Source organism: Scophthalmus maximus, chromosome 22 (assembly GCF_022379125.1).
Source record: "Scophthalmus maximus strain ysfricsl-2021 chromosome 22, ASM2237912v1, whole genome shotgun sequence".
Classification (NCBI taxonomy): Eukaryota; Metazoa; Chordata; class Actinopteri; order Pleuronectiformes; family Scophthalmidae; genus Scophthalmus; species Scophthalmus maximus.
This window is the reverse complement of record NC_061536.1, coordinates 3768840-3793534: the sequence shown is the minus strand read 5'-3', so window position 1 is coordinate 3793534 and position 24695 is coordinate 3768840. Positions and strand designations below refer to the sequence as shown.

General features: G+C 44.3%; 2 protein-coding genes across 5 annotated transcripts in view; one reads left to right on the top strand and one right to left on the bottom strand.

Annotated features, from left to right (window-relative positions):
* The window catches only part of kcnh8 (potassium voltage-gated channel, subfamily H (eag-related), member 8), a 47348-nt gene extending 41064 nt beyond the window's left edge, over window positions 1–6284 (bottom strand). Inside the window, exon 1 of one of the 2 annotated variants that reach the window (XM_035621276.2) lies at window positions 6018–6284. Coding sequence is in view for 1 of the 2 variants with exons in the window: in XM_035621275.2 (XP_035477168.2) it covers window positions 4626–4701 (76 nt within the window). In the remaining variant the exon portion in view is untranslated. Of the gene's footprint in view, window positions 1–4625; window positions 4803–6017 lie in introns of those variants that run through there. The other variant, XM_035621275.2, reaches the window with a different exon arrangement.
* A 5556-nt stretch (window positions 6285–11840) lies between these two features.
* satb1a (SATB homeobox 1a) lies at window positions 11841–24246 on the top strand. Of its 3 annotated transcripts, none has more exons than XM_035620007.2 (11): window positions 11841–12461; window positions 13037–13266; window positions 13519–13695; window positions 13845–13971; window positions 15198–15321; window positions 16670–16781; window positions 17090–17625; window positions 18917–19114; window positions 19277–19432; window positions 21528–21731; window positions 22438–24246. In XM_035620007.2, the coding sequence occupies exons 2-11, from the start codon at window positions 13050–13052 to the stop codon at window positions 23359–23361; spliced, it is 2775 nt and encodes a 924-aa protein (XP_035475900.1). In that variant the 5' UTR covers window positions 11841–12461; window positions 13037–13049; the 3' UTR covers window positions 23362–24246. The 3 variants fall into 3 exon arrangements, with proteins under 3 accessions (XP_035475900.1, XP_035475897.1, XP_035475899.1); XM_035620004.2 differs by having other exon boundaries at window positions 11841–12572; XM_035620006.2 differs by having other exon boundaries at window positions 11841–12615.
* The last annotated feature ends 449 nt before the right edge of the window (window positions 24247–24695 follow it).

Below are 24695 nucleotides of genomic sequence, written 5' to 3'. Positions count from 1 at the left end.
ATGATTTAAATGAAAAAATGTCCTCTTTTTTTCTACGTTGTTCACTATACAGCACAGCTATATACGCTATACACGATGCTTTTTCTTTATTTCTCCTTTTTCTGAAGTGGGCTTTGGAGAAAATGTGAACAGTACAGTGCCAATCCTGTGCCAGAGAGCCCCTCTGCACCCTGCAGCACTACAGTCAATGATGATTGATTACTCCTTCACAGTCTCATAACTGCACTCATTACTTCTTTCGCTGTCGTTCTCTGGCCGAGGACAACATCAGACCTGGCTTTCAAGGAGTAAGCATAATCATATTGGAAGATAACCACAGTCTATACGGGGAAATGAAAAAGTTGCTTGTGTCCCCCCGACAACTAATCCAGTTATCTCCACTAAAACTAACCTCGTTCAAACGTGTGTGTGTGTGTGTGTGTGTCAGCATGTGGTCCGTGGTCTTATAAAATCAGTAATTAGCTCCCTGGGTCGTACTTGGGGTCAGAAGGTTGCGGGTGAGACTGAGCCTCAGGGGCGGTTGCATTACATCCCACTGTCTTCTCTGAGACAGCAGGATCCGATAGCAAAACGTCTTGCGAGACTCTGGGTATTTAAACATTCACCTGGCATCTTTTTTAACAGCTCAATTAGATGTGCCGCAATTAAAGAAAGTTAATCAGTGAAGAGGAAACTTCTGCTTTACCACCCTCGTGTTCAAAGACGGAGACAGCTGGGTGCACGCACGCACGCACGCACGCACGCACGCACGCACGCACACACGCGCACACACACACACACACACACACACACACACACACACACACAGAGGGAGAGCTGCACACACATACACACAGAAAGTTCCGTGACACACACCAGAAAAGTGTGGAAAACGCTCCACCTATTTCCTTCTTGCTCTCTTCCTCCTCTGTCTCCATCTCCCAGACTATCTCCTCTCTCTCTCTCTCTCTCTCTCTCTCTTTTATTCACATACACACTTAATCGTTATCACCAGGGTCGTGTACTGACTCAACACACAGCTGTTCCGAGTCTTTGTGTCAGTGATCGTGACAGTAATTACCTGCCGGGTGGAGGTGGAACTAGCGTGTGCTGAGAGCTAAAAAAAATAGCGATCTAAAAGAATGGTGCAGGATGGGGAGCCAACTGTTCACACACACACACTGGGAGACATTGCACAGCCCTCTGGTACAACTGTACCACCAAGCCATATGCTGCTAAATTTGGCGAATCATGGTCTCCATCTCCCCCCCATCTCTATGTACACACTTTTCAAATAACTGCACTGTAGTACAGTGGTTCTGGGGCTTTTTGGCCTGTGAACTATTAAAATGTGGTAGGTGACGCACAGTGACAGACTATGGCCTTACTGTGGCCCCTCAAAGGTAGTTTAAGGGGCCAGAAGAAGTCAAAGAACCCATTATTTCATGGGGGGGGGGGGCAGCAACATGATTTTGTGTGGGGGGAAAAACATTTAGTATTTTTCTCTCATACATTTCATCCTCTTATGATCCCCCAAATGTCCAGTATATTATTACCCTATGGGGTTCCCCTAGCCCAAAATTGGGAACCACTGCTATAGTCTAATGTCAGCGACAAGTGGCAATGTGTGATTGTGATGTGTGTGTGTGTGTGTGTGTGACATAAAATACAGCCCCAGTGATGGACAAGTGGCGAGATAAGTCACCTGAATGGCGAACTGTTGTGGTGATGACATGAGGTGTCATAGCGCTCAAACGCAGCCATCACAGTGCAGCAGAGCAGTTACAATACAGGTAACTAGGGACACACTGAACCCAACACAGTGTTTGTATCTGTCAACCAGTGTGACGACAAAAGGCACACCGTGAAACAGACAAACACTGATGGTCTTTTAAATGACAAACTGAGCTGAGAGGTGACTTTGTTCAAAAATGAACAGCAACTTGACCCGAGTCAGCTGTGGGAGGCTAAGAATATTTATCTTTTTTTTCTTTTCCTTTTTTTCTTCTCCGTCATCCTCCAAGCAATAGTGAGTAATTGAAGAGTTGCTAGTTCCTCCAAACATGAAAACAGCATTTAAAGCCTTAAACATTGTACATCTGCCCTAATCGGAACTACTTAAATGAACAAGCAAACTCCCAGCTGTTGATGCAATTGATACTGAAAGTCACCTTCCTCTGCAATCACTAGGTTTCACCTGACACTTCAATTCATTTAAATCAGCCTGGGTCAGAACATCTCTCTTTGTGAAAACTGAAAAAAGTTTAATCAACTTTAAAGGCCACCAGCAAAGGGATAAGACCTTTTCTCCAAATACAGATCAGTTCACGTTAAAGACTTTCCTGCTTTCCTTTTTGTCCATTAATCATACACTGTTTCCAGGTCCGACCTGCCTTTCCAGATATTAGATGACGTCAACGGGGATCACATAGCACTAAACCAGGCACTCCCCCTTATATTTGCTCCTGGCCAGGCCATCAGACACAATTTGTCCCGTCAAGCTCCGTTGCCTCCAGTCTGCCCCATCTTGCAGTCCAAATCCAACATTAATTTCCTCCATCTCGCCAACTCAAGGACAGCACTTTATTTTCTAGGGGCATGACAAACCACTTGTGTAAGGTACAGTACCACTGCAATTCCCTTGAATTAGGACAGAGACTCTGCCCTGGAAGATGAACATTTGTTGCCAGCCGGCAGATAGCCTGCTCTTATACAGTGCTGCTCAAGCTGAAGATGGATGTCTGCGGTTACTGTTTCTCTGATTGGTAGGAACAATACCAATACCAAGAGTGAAATATGAGTGGGGCCGGGTGATGAGTTTGAGTTAGCCAGTAAGGGCATGATGTAATATTACCATTACATACATATTACTGCTGTTTTATTTCGCACAGAAATTTTGGCAGAATGTTTTATGGTCAGCACCGTTGAAAAACAAGCAAAAAACAAATTGAACTGTAAACTGTTAATTAAATAATAATAAATGAATATAAAAATATGATGTCGGAATGTCATTCAAGGCTTAGTATGTAAAAATTTGGCATGTTCTGTAATGTACCAAATCGGATTTTACCTCTTAATTATTCCGATATCCGATCCAGTCATTTTGGCCAATATTGCTCCAATAACAATATGGAATATTGGATCGGGACATCCCTAGTATACACTCCGGCTTTTCACAACCTCTATAGGCTCAGATTGGACATTTAAAGAGCGTAAAAGTGTTTTAAAAGGGCTATAGTAACAAAATACTTTTTACGACACAAAAATATTTTCGCAGTAAATGATAAAAATAGGCAAGCAGGCCCCTTATTTCACTATTTTACGCTGGTAAAGTATGGCTGCTATCTGAATTCAAGAGAAAATATAGGAGATGTTGCAGCTTATATAAACTCAGTCAATCATTGCAAACACACATGCACAAACTTGTGCAAACCACAAACTCACGAAAGCCTAAAAATGAGCTGAAACCAAGCAGATAGGAGGGCTCACATGGAATAAACATGGAGCAAACGTCAGCTGTCAAACATTTCTGACTTCCACGAGATGTTTGTTTTCTTATGAACAACAAAAAAAATGAAGATCACTAAAATAAGAGGAAGGGGTTGGGATAAAGGTTGTCTTTTGGACATCCCTGCATGTGTCCCTTCCCAGGGAGAGACTTGCTGTGATGCCGACCAATTAGTTTTGATAAATGTGCTGGTGCTGGTTTTTCAGACCATAGATCGCACTATGGCCGAAAGACTCGTCGGCCAAAGAGCACCACCTTCCAACGGCCAAAGAGCAGACATACTAAAGGTGACTTCGCAGAGAAATAAAATTACGGGTGGGTCAGCTCAACTCAAATATACGGCACACGGCTGCAACTTGTGCACAAGTTTGTGCGGAGCCCAGAGGCTGCGTGCGGCGCCCTTGTTAAAGGGATAGTTCGGTGATTTTGAAGCGGGGCCGTACGAGTTGCTTATGCATAGTTAATATGTTACCTTATGGAGATGGTTATCGGCGATGTCTTTTTCGACACATTTTAAAACGTTACCTGAAAACAAAAAAAACATCCGTTCAAGTGTACGCTGGAGGACGTATTTTTTCACTGCTTCAGTTTTCCATAGGGTTAAAAAAATTAACTATGCATAAGTAACTCATACAAGCCCACTTCAGAATCGCCGAACTATCCCTTTAGCCCTCCGCGTCGCTGTCCGTGGTGCTGGGGTTCCGAGCGCGCTTCAGCACCGCGGACAGCGAGCGCCTCGGCCCGTCGCCTGCCTGCTGGAGGGCGCGCCGGCTTTTCACAGCCGTCTGATGCCGAGCCACGGAAACAGGGTTAGGGTTACCCTGAAGTTCAAATCGGACGCAGCCCAAAACGAAACACCTGAGATTCCACCTTTTGGCTTGAAAGGCCATTCACGTCGAGGACGGCAAACCAAACAAAACCCTGTCGATCCCGATTTGTTTTTTTCCCCTGCAGGGTTTTTGGGCTGCCCGTCTACCCAAAGGTCTCCAGGGAGTAGGCTGCAGCCTGCTTTATCAATTTCCTTACAACAACAACAACAACAACAACAACAAAAAAAGAAGAGACAAAATGTACACCAAAAACTACCACAGCTGCCACGAACATTAGACTATTCAAACATAATCAAAAGCAAACTTACGAGTGCCATCAAACCGTGTGGCTATAGTGTCCAGAAACGTGTTCTGTGGCGCCAGTAATCCTTTCATCACAGGCATTTTCCCTGCTCGGTGTCGAAGTCCCCATCAAAGTTGCCGAGGAAGCCGGTGCGAGTCGTCCAAAACGTGTGAGGCGCTCCCATTGACGCCGCCGAGCCTATATGAACCTGCAGCCATCCGGTCAACTCAGCACAATGCGAGCCCGGGTGCACGCGGCGCGCGCGCCCGGGCCGCCCGGCCGCTCGCGTTGCGTGTGTGAGCGGCGAGGGGGGGGGGGGGGGGGCAGACGAGACCCACAGGTGCAGTTCAGGCGAGAGCCGGGGACGACCGCGGCAGCGGCGCGAGACTCTGTCAGCGGGGCCATTATTACGGCGCCGGAGTCAATGATCGTCTCTCCTCGGCGCGCAATGGCGCGGGGGCATCGGTCACACAACAACGGCAGCAGCAGCAGCAGCAGCAGCAGCAGCAGCAACTGGGATCACACCGCAAATAGGGGGGGAGTTTTCTCGAGTCAGGGACAGAGCTGAACTTTCATTTAGCATTTTTTTTCATGCAATTCTCCGTTGCTTCTCTTGGAGAAACAAGCTGTCTTGGTCTTATCGCCGGGCTTGTCACCTCGGAGCACTCACTCTCAGTGCACAACAATGTTGGTCAGCTATTTACCTCAGTCGATATAGAAAACAATATACATTCTTAAATGAGTTTAACATTATATTTCCACAATGCACTTATTCCAGGGCTTCTTTGTGGAGCAAAAAAAAAATAACAACAACTTGTAAATGGGGGGGGGGGGGGGGGGGGGGTCGTTTGTGCAGGAGATTATGCAAAAGAGACAGTGGCACACAGAAATGGGGTGCGGGGTTAGATAGAGGGAGGGAGAGACAAAAACAGAGGGGAGGGCATTTTTAATCGATCAATAGATAAATAAAAATGAAAGAATGAAATCATTGCCCGACATATGGAAGACTAATTGCTTCCGGAGACGCACAGCTCATTTACATTGCTGTGTTGACTGTCTGACTGTCAACCTGTCTGCGTTGCTCTCTCTCTCTCTCTCTGCACGCGCGCACAGTAACCTGTCAGCTGGCAGGCGGTGAAGTTACACTACGTTTTTGGCGCCACCCGATGGCTATTGTAAGGCACGACATGCATGTCTGTCTAGACGGGGGGGGGGGGGTCTATCAATTCAACGGTTCTATCAGTGGCACAATCGCCCCCTCGTGTGGACCGAAGCAAAAACGACTGTGGCGAATGCAGGGCAGTTATGCGAAAATAAATAGAGATAAAATTTTAAAAAAAAATTGTGGGCAATGGACAACTCAACTTTTGTACAAAGTGTCTTTTCTTTTTGTGGTTTCCCCTTCTTTGTGTCTTACCTCATAAATGATGATGCACAAAAGCCAGAAAAGTTGGTGGGAAATACTCCGGGTGTTCTGTTATTCCATCCTCCCGACAGAACACTGCCGATCCACTCGTCATTTCACTTCCTGTCACGGTGACGGGACTCAGCTTTGTGGCCCCAAGCATAATAAAGGCAATGTTCACGTTGACCGTTTGCCCCTTTTTGAACTACAACATCGACAATATCAACAACCGTAGCTCGATCATCGCCAGAGCTGCTAACGTTAGCATTGCTTAATTGCCATCGGTGCATGACCTCTGCTCTCTGACCCTTCACCTCACTAGTTCAGCGCGCGCACATACCATTGAGCTTAAACTGGCAATTTTGCCCAGTGGCCACTCGTGGTACTGCAGCAAACAAAACAAACAACAAACAAATAAAACTAATTCCCTGCGGCCCAAAACACATTTCCCCCAATACACCACTAACTGTAAAAAGGTTTGCCCGTAAAACTGACCAAATTGAGACTATTTATGGGTGAATTCTCACCAAACGCTGAATATATATTTGCAAATGAACACATCCTGAAATCATAACTAATCATGTAATCCTAATTTGCAAATCCAGACACTCTTCCCTAAATACATAAAATGGGATTGTGTCCAAAGTTCTTCCGTTGCAAGCCTCATGAGGCACCTACAAGAAACCTGGAGTACACACACACAGACACACACAAACACAATCACACACACACACAGATGTTGGCACGTGTATACCAGATGCAACTAAACTTCAATCTAGGTCAATCCCATTAGTAAGAGTGCTACACCCTGGCACCAAACACCAAAAGTCAAGCGCAGTGCCTCCTACTCAGATTCCCAGCAAAAAAGTGAAGCAGCTGTTGCTGCTATCATATCACTTGGACAAGGTAAAGTCATCAAGGTGCTCTGAGGCCGACTGCTGTAAATCATGTATCACCTCAGTGGCTCCAAACAAGTGTTCCTGAGACGAGGCACTGTGAGGCAGTAAAGCACAGAGAGATACTTCCATAATCATGTCACCTACTGAAATTAAAACAGACAGCCAGTGTACGGTGATGCTTCACCTGAGTAATGAATGTGCTTAATGCATCATTTAAGCCTGATCACTGTGTGTGTGTGTGTGTTCGCGCGCGCGTGTGTGTGTGTTTTCTTGTGGGTGTGTGTGTGTGTGTGTGAGACATATTTAGCTTCACAGTGAAGTGTCAGTTGAGTCAAAGTGAGTCATTATTGCCCAGGGTGTGACGGCATCGGAGGATCTATACCTGAGTCTTTTTACTCACATCATTTAATGTTCAGGAGTCATGTAGTAATTAATCAGTCATTTAATACACTGACTGGAAAGCAAACGCTAAAAGCTTTATGTCTCTGAGATTTCATACTGAAACCATAAAAACCTGACGGTGACGTATCAGTTTTCCCCAACTTAGTATCTACTAACCAATTTAAACATTCTGATCCATAAATGCATTTAAAGGTGATCTATAATTGCAGGCTATGAAATCATTTGTGAACATAATTTCACAAAATCTGAATATCAATGACCTTTATTTGTCTCCATACTTACTTACTTACTTACACTGCCGTTCACTTTTTTTTAAATCAATTTTTTACATTCCCAACAAATCATACTATTTCAAATTCATCTTCATACAATACATGATGCCAGCAAAATAAAGTTTGAGTCAGCTTGTGCAGAACCCAGCAATCCCATTTCAATTTCATCAGAAATTACATTTCCTAGTTCATACAAGCACTTTTTCAAAAGCTAAAATGCAACAAGATGTCAAAGACCTATAATTGAAATAACTAATGAAAAATAACTAATGAATAAAATGAGTTATAGATTCAACAAGGGAGCTTGACCTCGTAATAAAACAAAATCAAACTCAAAACTACATCACGTCCTTTAAAACTATTAGTATAATTTCTAACAGTGTTATTACACCCATGTGTAAATTGTGTTCTAGTTGTAGTTAAAAGTTCCAAGGCTTTCATTCATGTCAGCCTTATATTTACTGGGTCTGTTGTAAGTTTGAGATGTCACCACAAGGGCTCGCCAGAGCTCAAGATGATTTAATCCTGCACAAAGTGGCTTTAACATATAAATATATAAGACATTCATGAACTCATTACATACATGTTTTACATGTATGAATAATAGTGCATACCTGCAAAAAAAGTGTTTTACGTACAGGCTTTGTGCATTGGGTTTTGGATGAGTGATGTGCTTCTCTACTGTAATTCTACCGTCTGTCTGTGTTCTTTGGTTTCATTATAAACACTATATCTGGCCTTGTGTGTGTGTGTGTGTGTGCGTATAACATACAGCCATGCATTTATGCTCCAAAACTCCCCTGCTGTGTTGCAGAGGCTACACTGTGCTGACATTTTAGCTTGATGGTTTTTATGATGCCCTCTGGTGCTATACAGGAAATGGGCATGGCTGTTTAAGCATACGGCAGAAGTTAATTTTACATTCACACTTCGACAAAGCAAACAGCCTATATGTGCAGTATGTACACAGCCACATTCACAGTCACACATGCTGCTGCTATCACTCACAAACCACACGGCACAACCCCATCTACAAGACGACATAGATATGTCACATGACATCTCAGGGCCCATTTGCCCTTTTCTAATCCAATTCTTCCACCTTCTATCTTTTGTACTTTGTTGCATCTTGTCATCCATATCTCCCCGCCAAACCAAACCCATCAGTTGTTTTTTTTTTTATTCTACTGAGATAAGGGAGGGAGGGGCACCACTTGAGCTCACAATCTTATCTGAAATCGGGAGGTCCTTGCTTTCAAACTTGAAACTCCGTTGTCAGAGACAAGACTTAATGATTTGTATCCATGCATCAAAACCACCTTAACCTGAGGGTATGGGTTTTTTTCTCCCTTAATCAGTGTTTGATAACTGTCCTGCGCTGGTTCTTTAGGCCAATGAGCCCGTACACACCCCAGATTAGGAGAAACCCGAGGAGAGACGGCTGCCTTCAAACATGTTCCTGGCACAATGTAAGTGATAAGATTATTGTATGGATATCCAATATGTTTGCAGAAAGAGGTTGCTGGATTAGACGGTTTCCAATTTAAAGAATGGGAGAGTGGTGAAAAAGGCCATCCGACTGAATTCCAAATTCTACTGGAGTAAAAGAACAGCATTATCGGTGAAATCTTGTAAATGGTTCTGCAGGGGGGAAAAAACCTGAGTATACTATTATGAAGGACATCAGTACATTGTTAATAATGATTCATGAAGATGCAAGTGGCATTTTATTGCTGCAGTTGGTATCTATAGCCAGATTGTGCTTTTCTTATATTATATCTTAATCTGCAAAATTTGTTTAGAAACTATAGTCGCCAGATGAATGGAGTGGAACAAAAAGTACAATATTTTTGCAATGTATAACCTTTACAGTATCATACAATGGAAATCCATAACTAGAGTGTGAGTGTCTCAAAATTGTACACAAGTAGAGTACTTGTAAATATATTTAGTGAGATAAAAGATCATTTGGGACACAAAGACACACACAAGTGGCCTACCTGCACTTGTGAGGGTCGAGTGTTTGTGAGTGTCTGCAAACATGCTTCCGATCAAGGTCTTTGCATGAGGATGAGAAACAGAGATGTGAAATCCATTTCCCTTTTAACATGCCAATATGATGCCTCCACCCATCGAGCAGCAGCAGACTCACTAACCATATCATGAGTTTGTAATAACCACATCACATCCATGGCGAATGAGGCAGAATGAAAATCTAACCTAATTTGGAGAGAAACACGACTGTGTGAGTAGTAGGGCGTCCCCTGAGATAAGGCTCCGATTGAGGGAGCCGTGCGCGGCACTGGTAGCATGCTCTGTGAGCGTGTAATGGTCTTAATTATCATTTAGCATGCCAGCCTCATTGACGACGTATCGAGCCACTGAAAAAATTGTCGAGCACAGGGTGACAGAGAGAGAGAGAGAGAGAGAGAGAGAGAAATTAGAGAGTATAAACACTTAAAGGCACTGACACAAAATAGTGGGAGATGTCACTAATATACACACACGCGTGTGCACGTACACACACACACACACACACACACACACACAGAGACACATCCACCCTGCTGAGTGACATCTCTCTCTCTCTGAATTAGTCACCATGAATGATGTGTAACCAGCCATGACTCGCTCTGGCTGGGGAGATAGCTAATTCACTTTGTTTAATTAGTAAAAAGTAGTAGAGCATGCTCTCTCTCCCCAAACACACGCTCCCACTGCACAGCATCCACCCGACGTAGAAAAGGCAGACCTGTTACCGCCCCGGTGTAACATTTCACAAGGCAAGTCCTTGAATCTTATCTGCCCGAGTGAGGGATCTCTGACTCTTCCTCTCTCTTTCTCACACACACACACACACACGCACGCACACGCACACACACCTAACGTCCTTCGGCATGAACAACTTGGGGATCACAGCTCTGGAGGAAAAGTGTGTCTCGTCTGCCGTGAACTGCATGGGAGAGATCTGCTGATAAGTTGACTGCGACTTGAGGTTTCGGCAAACAGGAGAGAGGACGAGATGTTGTCTGATTGATTCAGCTGTATGGAAACTGAGGTATGGTGATGGAGTTCATTTTTTTGACTTTTTTGAGCTTTGGGTGCTTTTGGTGGTCCTACTTTGAGGTATTGAGCAGAGTTTAATTATCAGGATAATAGTATAGTATAGTATTTAAATAAAGCTATCTATATCCTTCTACAATATAGGCTACTACAGTAGTATGCCATGGTATACATAATGTCATACTACACTATAGTATGTTTATAGTACTATTGGCATTAGAGTGAACACCACGGTATACTTCACTATATTATACTACACTATTGTTTTTTATTTAGTAGGGAGGACATTAAAGTAGTACAACATGGTACAGTCTACTGTACTGTACTATACTATACTATTCTGTACTATGCTATAGTTGTAAAGGCATCACAATAGTACACCATGGTATACTATCATATACTATTGTTGTAAAGGCATCACAATAGTACACCATAGTATACTATTATATACTATTGTTGTAAAGGCATTACAATAGTACACAATGGTATACTATACTATTCTATACGATACTGCACTGTATGATACTATGTTTATAGTACTCTTGGCATTACTATACTTTACTAGACTATACTACACTATACTAAGTTTATAGTTGTAAAGGAATTGTAATATGATACAATACAATACAATACTATACTATGTTTATAGTACAGTAGACATTACAGTAGTTTACCATGGTTCACCACAGTATACAAAACAGTACTATACTATACTATGGTACTTCTATCACGCATAGCCTGTAATAACACAATGTTAAAGTCTGGTCTAGTATATGACAATAAGGAACCGCACAGTTTACGATAGGATTATCTATACTTATTAAGCACAAGCCGCGACCTTGTGGCAGCGAAAGATCGCCGTCCAAAGTTAATAGCAGTCGGCCGGCTCCACCTTGTCCTGCTCCACTTTGTTACCATGGAGAGCTCCGGCACCCCGAAGACAATAATAAGTGCGTTGCACAGCATGCGGCAGGAAATAATAAATAGATTTATGCGCAATTGTCACATTTAATACATTTACGGAGCGCGCCAGTGAATTCATTATTACACCATATGCTAATGCAGCTGGGTCCGTGTAGCCTATTTATGAGTGCGCGTGCATGCGTGCGTGCGTGTGTGCGTGTTTGTGTGTGCGTGCGTGTGTGTGTGTGTGTGTTTTGGGGGTGGGGGGTGGGTCTCTCGCTCTCTCTCTTGCTCTCTGTCTCTCCGCGCGCGCACAGGGCTTTGGAGTGGAACCAAGTGCTGCCCCGGCGTCAGCGCTGTAGCCTCGCTCGCAGGGGATCGGGAGTGTGTCCTCCGGGAGGTCCACGCCGCGCATTGTTCTCCGGAAGCACCGGCGCGATCCACGGGAGCGGCGCGAGCCGGCGATCCGTGCCGGGAGCTCCCTCTGAACTTGCACCAATGGCGAAATTGTATCGTTTCGCCGACAGATGCGCGCGGCTGGCGAACGGTGTGCGTGCGTAGAGCGAGCAGGGAGCATAGGCGCAAAACTACTTGGACAGCGAACGGTAGATGATGTCGATGTCAAACAGGCGACTGATGTGAAGAAGAAGAAGAAGAAAAAAAAAAAGAAAAAGGACGCACAGCACAGGAGCCTCAGCCGGAGATCGATGGAGGCGAGCGTAACACATGGATATGGTCGATGTGTCCAGGACGGGGCTCTCGGTGCACGATGGCGGGTCGGGCGTGCGCGCCGTGTCGCCTGAGACAGGTCGGTGTCGCCTCGATCAAACTTCAGCGGGATCGGACGCGGGACGACGGGCGCTGCTGAGGATGAACTGAATCGCCGTCACTCGCAGCGGCGCGCCTGGAGATGACGGGCAGGTTTATTATGAACAGAAATAATAAGAATAATCTGCGCTGTTTGCATTCGCCGGACTTCTCCTGGATTCGGAAGGGGTTTCTCCTATAATCGCTGCATCTGTGTGAAGGTCATCACCCTAATACTGACCCGGATATCCTGCAGATCTGAGTGTGTGTGTGTGTGTGTGTGTGTGTGTTTGTGCGCGTTTGTGTACGTGCGACTCCAAACTGTGCTTTCTAATTTCCTTGTAAGACCCAGACGTGTAAATGACCGAGGCAGGTCTCTTTAACTCTCCTGAGACGCCACATGTATCCAGATATAATTATTTGTGTACTTTTTTTTGCTAGTGTTTGATTAGGCTACTGTCTGGAAATTATAGATGCATGTAACCAATGCTGTGTTTTGCAAAAGTTATTTTTTTTAAAATATAAGTCATATTCACTCAGAACACAATGGTTCAGAATACCAAAGGGTCACCACGAAGTCACTGCTGATCCAGACTGCAGATATACTACCGAGATAATATAATAGATTTTTATTAGGGTTCCTGGCAGAGTTTTTGATTTTTAAGTGTCTCTGTCTCCGTATTAGTGCGAGACCACAGATGGATGCCCTGTGTAATGGAGCCAAGAAACCCGAGGGCATTGATCCCATTGTAGACCCCAGGCCCCCTCCGGCAAAGCTGGCTCGACTGGAACCAAACGGGGCAGGACCCTCGGCCCAGGATAGGAGCCGGCAGGGGAGCCCCGTGGCCACGAACCCCTGCCTGGCCCAGAAGTCCACCGCAGTGAGGCCACAGGGCAAAAGCTGGCACAGCAGAGGTACATGGGCTGGGAAGGGATCGGTGATTAGATGACTATCTTTTACGTTTGTGTTCAAATTCGGTCTTTAGTACAGTGATTGTGACCCCTGTGTGTCATCTTGGGTTCACTCTGGGAATGTCAATAAAACGATTTGGATTGGGTACAATGACTTGATAATGAAATGCGTCGTTACTTTGTGTGTTCTTGAACTGTGACTATACGTTCTTGAATGTTCTGCTGTGTGAAATCAGTTGTCTCCATTACCGCCAGGGAGCCTGCTGCCGGTGTTCTGTGTGGTGGAGCACCGAGAGAGCCAGATGGAAGGAGAGAGGAGAGAAGAACATGCCGAGTTTGTGTTGGTCAAGAGAGATCTGCTGTTTAACCAGCTGATAGAAATGGCCCTGCTGACACTGGGCTACTCTCACAGCTCTGCTGCACAGGCCAAAGGTACACAGCACAACATTTTATATCATATTTGTGTGGCTTTCATTTCTGCTTCCAAACCTTGTGCAACGGACGACGTTTGATTATAAGCTTATAACAAGCAAAGAGAAGCAGCGGCCTCACTGTGTTTTTTCCACTTTGTGTGTGTTCAGGTCTGATCCAGGTTGGCAGGTGGAACCCGGTCCCTCTCTCCTGTGTGACAGATGCTCCGGACGCCACAGTGGCTGACATGCTGCAGGATGTTCACCATGTAATCACCCTCAAAATACAGCTGCACAGGTAGAAAGCAGACACCTACAGATACAGCCGTTCAAAGTTACCGCCAGGTCCACTTTGTGTGTTGAGTCTATGGACTGTGAAAGTGAGCCTGAGTGTGTTTGCCTGTGTTTGACCCGTGATGGACTAGAGCCTTTTCTGGAAAATACTCCAGCAACCCACCGTCCGTAAGCTGGGAGAAGAAGAAAAGAAAATAACCAAAGGGCCTGGACCAAATCAGACCCATACAAAATTGGTTTTCATAGTCTCCAGTAGAGAGTGATAAAACTATTCTATAATCTTTTTATTTTATTTTTTATTTTTTTCCATTTCACCATAGTTAAATCAAATTTAATGAGTGATTTAATTTGCTTGTGAGAATGCATATTGATGAGCATTTTAATTATGGAACACATTAAAAGTTATTTCGTACCTTTAACATTTAATCTGCATCTCATCTGTTTTTAGTTTTTTTTAAAAGCAGTCCTGGCGATTTACCACATATAGGGTCCTGCCCCCATAGCACACACACACACATTGTTATGCCTTTTTCTTAGAGGACATTTAGACTGTTGGAAAAGCAGTCCCAGTAGTGAAATGGTGACAGTGTGTGTGACAGTGAACCATCGTGCATGATACCAGGACCCTGGCTGGAAATCAGCCTTTCATTTGATCATTTACATGCATCTTTCCCTCTGTGACAGGTTATAATGCCTTCTGTGAAAAAGACCTGTTGCCTCAAAGAAATAGGAATCTTGGAGCATGTATGATTTCTCTGTATTCTCATGACTTTCTTTAAAGTCATCCCACATCGCAGAATTTCACGGACACACACACACAGACACACACACACACACACACACACACACACACACACACACACACAGACAGCCTTGAAAGTGTGTGTTTCTTTAACGCACGACACAGCGTGATCTAGTATTTAGAAAGGAAGTGAGAATGGGGGTGGATGGGTGTGATTAGCTCTGTTCTAGACTGGCAACTTGTTTAGCTTTTTTTGTCCCCATCACCCAGTGCATGCTGGTTAAAGATGTTTTCTGTAGCTCTGAAGTGAGCTTTATAAAGTCTGAGAAAATTGCATTACATTCTGGGACCTACAGCATCCAGAATTTTCTGGAGCTTAAACCACAGCGAAGTGAGATTGTGGAATTTATTGCATTGCACGTTATTAAAGTGCAGTACTGAACTGCAAGAATAGCAATTTAGAACTTTCTACTTTGCTCCTCATCCAGCTGTCCCAAATTGGAAGACTTGCCGGCCGAGCAGTGGAGTCACTCCACAGTGAGAAACGCTCTGAAGGAACTCCTCAAGGAAATGAACCAGAGCTCCCTGGCTAAAGAGTGCCCACTGTCCCAGGTATAACACACACACATATCATACAAGAAAGAGAGAAGACGAGAAATAGCACTGACATTGAGTGTACATGACATATGTTTGCCCTTCCATATCCTGCACCTACCTAATTAACATATGGGCACAGAAATACAGAAATAACTAAATGTAGGTGAAAAAAAATGTAGAAATAAATTTAAAGCATTTGTTTATTCATTTATTCTTGTATTTATTTATTTATTTATTTATTTATGCATTTGTTTATTCATTTATTTAAACATTTATTTATGCATTTATTCATTTATTTTAGCATTTCTTTCTGTATTTGTTTATTTATTCCTGTATTTATTCATACATTTATTTATGCATTTATTACTTATTTATTGAGACTGCCTTCTTTGATGCATGCCACAGAGTAAGTGTGTGGTCCAATAGTTAGACATGAAGTCCAGATGCAGAGGTAGATAAGGTGTGGGGCCAGAGCAGAGAGAGAGAAAACGATAACGGGCAATGGTTGTCTCATAAAAAGCCAGCTGCCTCGCCTGTCTGCCCCTCACCCTGTCTGTCTGTCTGCCTCACCCACCGTCTCACTCTCCGTCCATCACCCTCATTCTTTGGCATTTAGCTGTTTTCGGCACCCTATGCATTCAGCAATAACATCAGCAAAATCTGCCTTCAGCTCTTGTGCGCTTGATTAAGCAAATACAGACGCAACTGCAGAAATAATATCACATAAATCTTGCAGTATTTGGGTAAGGCCTCTTTATGAATAATCATAATTATCGACTGAGTATATCTGTTATTTTTTTTGCCGGAGGGTGTGTAGAATATCTACAGTTTGATAAAAAGAAATCGCTGACTTGCAGTGTTAAGATCAGATACAAGACAATCATCCCCCATCTCTCTCTCTCTCTCTCTCTCTCTCTCTCTCCCATCTCTCCCTTTACCTCCCTCTCTTGTTTGCTTGAAACAGATTAAAATAAATATGAGAAGATGAAAGGTGTAATCAGATGTAAAGATTGCACAGGATGGTCTTTGGGGAAAAATAAATGTGCGCGTGTGTGTGCGTAAATAAGAGACACTGAGGCATAGTCTCTGATGACCTCTAGTGTTTTGTTTGATTACGCACTCACATACACAAGCGCGCATATTTGCATGCATGTGTACACATGCTGTACATTTCCACACACACACACACACATGCACACACAGCTCACATACTCATCTGTCTTTATTATCCTATTTACCTGGGGGTGTTTTTAATAACACAGATCTGAGATCATTAATATCAGATGTGTGAACAGCTGAGACACCCAGGCAGGAGCTCAGGAAAATGTAATGAATTTCTACTGTCTTTCCCCCTCTGTTTCAGAGTATGATATCGTCTATTGTAAATAGCACTTACTATGCAAATGTCTCAGCTGCCAAGTGTCACGAGTTTGGTCGATGGTACAAGCACTTCAAGAAGACCAAATGCTTCAAGGGTGAGGGATTTCAACGATGCACGAAAGTTGGGGCACGAAAGTTGTCAGTTGCCTCTTTAAGATGTAATACGTTTTTTCTTTTTTTTCTCCAAAATGTTTCTGGAGGTGTCTCCACACAGCAAAAAAAACAATCATATTTAGTAAACGATTCTTCCTGGTTTGAATCTATTTAATTTTGACACATTTCCAGTGTGAATACATATACACATACTCGAAACCTGCTTAGAATTAGCGTGGATTTTGGCTGCACTGTTAGTATTTGAATGTCAATAATTACATCCATCTTTGCTTTCCCTTTCCTTCACCAGAAACAGACAGCTTTCCTGAGCAGTCTGCATGTATTACCCTCACCCAGCAGCCAATCGCAGGAAGCCCTACTGAGCAGAGCACAACGCTTCTTTTCCCCCACGGAGGAGTAGCCAACCTATGTGCTCACCCACCCCTCGGCCTACGTCCGCCTGGGCTTGTAACCCAACCGCTCAGCTCCCAAATGGTTAACCAGCAGCTGGTGATGGCCCAGTTTCTCAACCAGCAGTATGCTGTTAGCCGCATGCTTGCTGGCCAGGGTCTCTCGCCATCGCAGCAACAGTATCTCAATCATCCCCCTGTAGTGAGAGCTCCTGCCAAGGTCTTCTCCAAAGCCCCTGATTCCCAAGCTCCACAGCAGGCACAGTGTGGCCCGGGGGGAGGTCCCGCAGCCGGGCCTCAAAACCAGACATCGGCTGGCTCCTCTGTGGGGCAGTGTGACGTGCCATTTGAAATCTACCAGTGTGTGAGGGAGGAACTGAAGAGAGCAGGCATCTCCCAAGCCATCTTCGCCAGGGTGGCTTTTAACAGGACCCAGGTAATGGGGGGGGGGGGGGGGGCAATCTGAAGGAAAGTTGTTAAAATGTATAAGGTTGCCGCTGTTTTCTGGTGATCATCTGTTGGAAGTGTTTTTTCTTGTGTTGCAGTGTGTAATGTGAATGTGTGTTTGGTGGTTGGCACATTGGCATGGCCTTTGCCGCAGTGCAACCCCACCCCCACGCATGTGTGTGTGCGTGTGTGTGTGTGTTTGTGCCAGCTCTCTGCAGCACAAAAGCTGGTGCCAGCGATGAAGCAGCTGCTGGGCCAACTAATCACAACCCCTTGGAGAAATTCTGTCTCCCTCTCTACCTCTTCCTCTATCTCACTATCCCTCCATCTTGCCACCTTTCACTCTGGCAGCCTTTTTTTATTCATTTAAAATCTACCCCTTATTGCCAATCCATCTCTTTTTCTAATCTTTCCCTTTCTCTGCCTTTTGGTCCCATCGTTTCGTAGCCATTATCTCCCCCTACCATCGCCTCTAACACTAAAATGCTCCGTTATCTGTGTCCATCATCGTACATTCAGCGCCACACCCACATAAATGGAGCTCAAAGGATGGGCTAAGCCCATTGTTATTATTATTATTACTGTCATCAGTTATTATCCACCCCCATGCTTCCCCAGTGCCAAATCCAAGGTGCCAGCCGCACAAGTTGGGCATGACGCCAAGATGCCATCTAGAAGTGAGGGAACCATTTGTCATTTGGCGATTGCCGCAAAGCCTCCATCTATTTGGAAGGCAGAGTTTGCTGGGTAGATTCAAAGATGATCCAGGATTTGAATAAGAAGGCTGTGTCCTCTTATAGCATCTCACTGCCAGCAGGAAATCTGATTTCTTTTCAGGAAGCCAGCCCTGCAATCTGTATGTGACATTTGAAGGCTTAACTGCATAGACTGCTACACGCAGAATAATGCTTGCTCTACAGACTAGTATTGTGCTTAGCACCGACTGGGAACTGGCTCTGTATCCTCTATAGCTGTGAAACACTATACTGCAGGGAATCCAGAGATGGATATGAGGAGCTTACGCAAAAATTCCTACCTGTGTATAAGATACTTTACATTAGCGATCTTTTCATAAAGATAATAGAAAAAGATCATCTTTAATACAAGCAGTATCATGATATTAGCTGTATGTGGTATGTTCAATGTGTCATGACACTCCCGAAAAAAGCCACAATATGACCTGAATGAATTCTAGATCGCATGCATGTATGATCATCAATCCATATACTCGTGTGCTTGCAATGAGTGTTGATTTTTGTGCTTGTGCATGTCTTCACCAGGGCCTGCTGTCAGAGATCCTGCGAAAGGAGGAGGACCCAAAACACGCCTCCCAGTCCCTGCTGGTCAACCTGCGGGCCATGTACGGCTTCCTGCAGCTCCCCGAAGCCGAGAGGGATCGCATCTACCAGGAGGAGAAGGAGAGGAGCCTGACCGGATTCACACCCAGCTGCAACAACACGCCACCAAGATCCACACAGGTCAGGCTTTCACTTTGCTCATTTTCCCACCAATTTCTCCCACTTTGGTGTTGGTTGCATGAAGGACATGATCCCATCCTATGGGATGCCACAAATGCTCATTGCTCTGTTTAATGCACATTTAAACTAATTATCGTCATCTTCCTGTCTCTCTCTTTTTAGGCGAGACTGTCCCCAGTCACAGCAGACAGAGGGCTGAGGACAGACAGTTGTGTTCTCAACGTCAGCGCCTCCATCTACGAGGAGATCCAGCACGAGATGAAGAGAGCCAAGGTGTCGCAGGCCCTGTTTGCAAAGGTGGCCGCCTCCAAGAGTCAGGTACCCGCTTGCTCGCCGGTTTGCATCTGATGAAGATGTCCAATTTTTAAACACACACGTATTGCGCCTAATCATTTCACTGCTTAGATTGCTCAAATTTAGCATCTGTGATGAGTCCATCTCCCCAGTTAAAGCAGGGATGGCTACTGTGTGTGGAGGAAAGCCCAGATAATCAACCAGCAGCTGTACTCTGCAGAGCACTATCAGTGCATCAGACTGCTATTGTGTCCTAAATTATCGCTTTAATAGCTGCCACACACACACACACACACACACACACACACACACACACACACACACACACACACCCTACTTATTGGTGCACATAGACATACTGTACATGTGCAATCACAAAAAAGCACACGGGCACACAAATGCACTTATGCACATGCACACAAGCATGATTTGAGTGTTTATTGTTCTCATTTTTATGGCGGCTCCATAAGCTTGTTATTGCCTTTTGTTTTGAGGATAATTTCCCTTCATGGAATGGGGGGATTTTAGCTGTCTCATTTTCTCTTCCTCTCGTGCATGTCTCCAATTTTCTGTTCTTTCTTTCTCTTTCTTTTTTTCCTTCCTTTTCCGTGCAACTTCCCTCTCTCACTTCTCATCATCATGATGATTAGAGGTCATTCAGCGGTCATGCCAATACAGACAGGTGGTCCAAAAGCCCTGAGGTTCTTTTTCTCTCTCTAAACTGGCCTCCATTTTTTTCCTTATTATTTTTCTGTGTTCTCTATCCTCTCTCTTTCTCTCTCTCTCTTGCTCTCTGTATTACCCCGTTGTTTGGCAGGCAGAACCATGCTGGATCTCTCTGTTCTATCTGCACTGTGCATCTGGATGGCATTGTGTGCTAGAGTTGGGCTACAGCCAGGTGTGCGTGCATCTGCATGAGTGCTGGTTTGGTTGTGTGCATCTCCTCTATGCGTGCATATCATCCTGCTTGCAAACGCAATCATGCTCCAGTTCATGTATCTGAAACTAGCTTGGCTTCGTGTTCCTCAATCTGCTGCCCACAAGTTTCTTCCATCGTGATGCAGAAAGAATTCCAGCTAATAGGAACATTTCTCCCATGAGCTTCCAGCTCTGCCACTGGAGCATCTTTAACCATAGCATACGACGCATAGAAACAAGGTTTAACAAAAATCTATCCATTCTAAATATATGTGAAAAGCAACTGAGTGTTGTTTTCCTTATTTAAAGTCATCACCACTCATATCTGATTAAATGCTAATTAGTCACAACATCAATGAGAGAATTACTGGGTGACAGGGAAACTCACCATATAGATGTTCCTGGTGCCACATTGCCATGGCAATGTTGCCTATGTACTTACTACCACATTAACTTCCATCCATCGATTATCTATACCCCTCATCCAATGAGCTTAGGTGGGGAGGGGGGGTGAATGCTGACACGGGGGGAGAGGCAGGGTCTCCAGTGTATAACAGGGCTGACATATAAAGACAAACAACCATTCACACCTATGGGCAATTCAGAGTCTCTAATTCACCTGAGCTGTGGGAGGAAGCCGGAGGGCCTCCGCACAGACGGGCCCTCATCACCGTCAGATTCAAACCCAGAACATTCTTGCTGTGAGGCAACAGTGCTAACCACTGTACCACCGTGCCGCCACCACACAAGCTTGAGTACCATTTTGTCTGTGCAAACAGTTTGATGGTTTGCCCCATGCTGTAGACTACATTTATCATCAGTTGTTGAGAGCAATTGACAGATAACAAGATCCATATAGAGAGATATTTTATGAGTTAAATATTCACTAATTAATGAACCAATTAACAGGATTATTGACTTAATTAGCATGGCTAATGGTTATGTTTATTATAAAATAGAAGGACATTAGGCAGCTAAACTGCAAATAGATTTCTTCTCAGTTTTTTCTCTTGCTCTATAGAGTTGTAAGATCTGCACCACAGGAACTACTTGGTGTCAGGGTCTTTTTTAAGGACTCCTCAGGAATACAAATGACCACTGGCAAAGCGTCTTGACCTCTGGGTGAAGGACAGAACATGTCACCCCCGGTGCTCAGTCCTCCATAGTGGGTCAGCTCGTGTGTGTGTGTCCCTCCTCTTAGGGCTGGCTGTGTGAGTTGCTGCGCTGGAAGGAGGATCCCAGCCCGGAGAACCGGACCCTGTGGGAGAACTTGTGCATGATCCGCCGATTCCTCAGCCTGTCCCAGACCGAGCGAGATTTCATCTATGAGCAGGAGAGCAGCAACACAACGGCACAGCAGCACTGCGCCGACAGACTCACAATGCTCAGCAATGACAATACACTGGTGAGACGACAAAAGGGAAAATAATCCTCACACACAGACGGCTAGTGTAAGCACTCAGTTTGTGAGACATGTTTCCCGAAAAGTTCCTCAGTGTCAGAGAGTTTTTCTTAAATGTTATCAACTATTAACTTGGAAAATGTTTGTAATAAGTAGAATAAAAGGCAAGCAGATTAATAATTAAGCTTGGAATCAATGAGAGAGACTGCTGTCCTTATCGTGAAGGCTTAAGGAGACCTGACTTCATTTTTTTTGCAAAGCAGCACAGTTATGACAGCTAAATCCCAAAGATGCCAGAAAAAAAATTACCATATGTATGCAATGATGCATGTGACTGATTAGTTATCTTTCCATCCCTTCCATAGCTAGTGCACCGATTGATGGCTTGATCATAGAAGAGGTTCACAAAAAGGAAAAGCCCTGGATGGTTGTACTGTAGTCTACAGGACAGTGTATTCTACAGATGAACGGCCAGAGAACAAATATGAGTTAAATAGAGGTTGAATGAATATTATTTAAGAAGGGAGCATAAACAAATAAGTGTTTGGTAATCCTGACTTTTATTTAACTGAAATTTAACTTCGGTTTTTTATTAGTTGCTTGACCTGTAATTGTAAACGATTGTAAAAACGGAAAGGGGGGTAGGGGGGCATGAACTTTCTATGGCTTTTTACTTTAATTGCTTAAAATGTCTCTTTTCTCTCGTCAGTACCAACGCAACTCCCCTCTGCCACAGCAGCACCATCTTCAACCACATCAACCCCTGCAGCCCGAGGCAGGACCTCACCTGTCTCCACGGCAACCATGCGCTGCATCGCCAGCCGAGTCAGAGGTTGGGGTCAACTGGGGGCACTTGAGAGTACGTTTGCAGAGCAGGGGCTGTAGCAATGGTGAGAGAGGGGACAGTAAGGACTGGGCTGAGGGAGGACGAGGAGGGGGGGGCAGTTTGGGAGGTGACTGGGGTTGTTCTGGAAAAGTGAGGGATACAGGTTCGGAGAGCAAGGAGGAGGTGAGGGATGGGAATGTGGGTGAGGAAGACACAAATGAGATCACTGGAGACAGCAAAGAGGCCAGGGTTAAGGGGAAACTGTCTGTGACGTGGCCTGACGTGAAGAATGAGAGCCGAGGTAGGGCTGGGGTTTGTTCAGAGGCAGATAATAACGAGATTGAAGGTGGAGATGAGGTGCAAGATGAGGGGTTAAGACTGTCCTGCGAAGCCCTGGGAATCCTGCAGTGCTTCATCCAGGATGTAGGCCTCAACCCAGACGAGGAGGCGGTCCACACCCTGTCGGCTCAGCTGGGCCTGCCCAAGCACATCATCCGCAGCTTCTTCAACAGCCAGGACCAAGGACAGGGTTACGCACACGACCAGCATCGGCACCAGAGCCCGAGCCCGAGCCCGAAACACAGTCGAGACAACCAGCACTGCTGCCCAGACAGACACCTCTTCCAGGCAAACAGGTCTACAGAGGAACAGGAAGGGGGAAATGAAGGACAAACTGAAACAGAACAAAAGGAAGAGGAGAAGCAAACAGGGAGAAATGAAAAAAGCGGGAAAAGTGCTTTGAAAGAATTGGATGCGGGCACTCAAACCATTCCTGCTCTAAAGGAAGAGTGGCAAAGCGACATCTAACCCAAATACATCCAAAGCTTGGATGAGCCATATCTTCTCCGTGAGCCTTGACGTGCTCACGCCACATCGGTGGTAACTCAGCCACTGTTTCAAACTGTACAAATGCTGACTCAGTGTTTTGGTCTTGGAGTTTTATTTAGGCATTTCTCCGAAAAGGCCTAAAGTGAACTTACTGTATCTGTTTGTACCACAGTTTCATAACTGGGGACCTACATTATGGATTTCCTTGCCCAAACCCTACCCAATCAATTTACCCCAATGCACTCGAGACAGAAAGTAACTGTGACTATATACAGATAATGTTGCTAAACAACTTCCGTGTGTATATACATATGTCTAGATTAATAGGAACCAATACAAAGAGCCTCAGACAACATATCACTGTTTAAAAAGAATAATTGTTGTTGGTTGACTGATGTAAATATGTTCATACCAGAAATGCCTTGTAGGACGTGGCACTGCCAGTTTGCTTGTCTATGATCAACATCAACAGTCTTCTGTTTGCTTTTCACTTGGTGTTTATTTTGTGTCTTGAATCAGAATTTGTCATGTAAACTCACATTGTTCTTCTCCATATTTGTCATCACACTGTGTTAAAAGTCAGGTTTCTGTTTTAAATTTAAATGTTTAAGAAAGTTACAAGTAATACAGGACAGCTTGTGCAATTTCACTGGCGCGCTTTCTGAATCAATAAATGAATGCGTTACCATACTCAACAACATAGTGACATCTAAAAATGTTCCTACTGCAAATTCCAAATCTGTCTCTCAATTTTGTTCACGATATCTACTTTTGTTGTGCTTCTGAACACATCATAGTTTACATGAAGTATCTCTATCGGTGCATGGATTTGTGAGTCTCTCAAAATATAGTGTTACAGTTTCACATCTTGTGGTTTTTTTGTATTATTTATCATGCAAAGTAATGGCAGACAATACAAAGACAAAGAATTATGTTTGCTTCATTTCATGGTTCACACACTCTGTGCTGTATGAAACTGAGTGTACAAAGATTTGTGGACTAGAAATTTTACACAGAGGCAGTGCAGTGTGTACATGAAACATTTAAACAAAATATCAATTTTATTTGCAGAAATTATGACTTTATCCTAATTGTATGTTTGTGTCACTTCACTATCTTACCTTCAAGTTGAAACAAACGCTGAGATTATTTGTGAAACAACATGATAACAATTAATGTGTTTCGACAGTGAGCCTCAACAGATAACTTTTTACTTCAGCTAATGTAATTTTGCTATCTTAACTTTGTTCATTTCATTTGGTAGACACTGCACAGGTCCACTTCACTTTATGTTTCAATGCTCAAATAGAAAG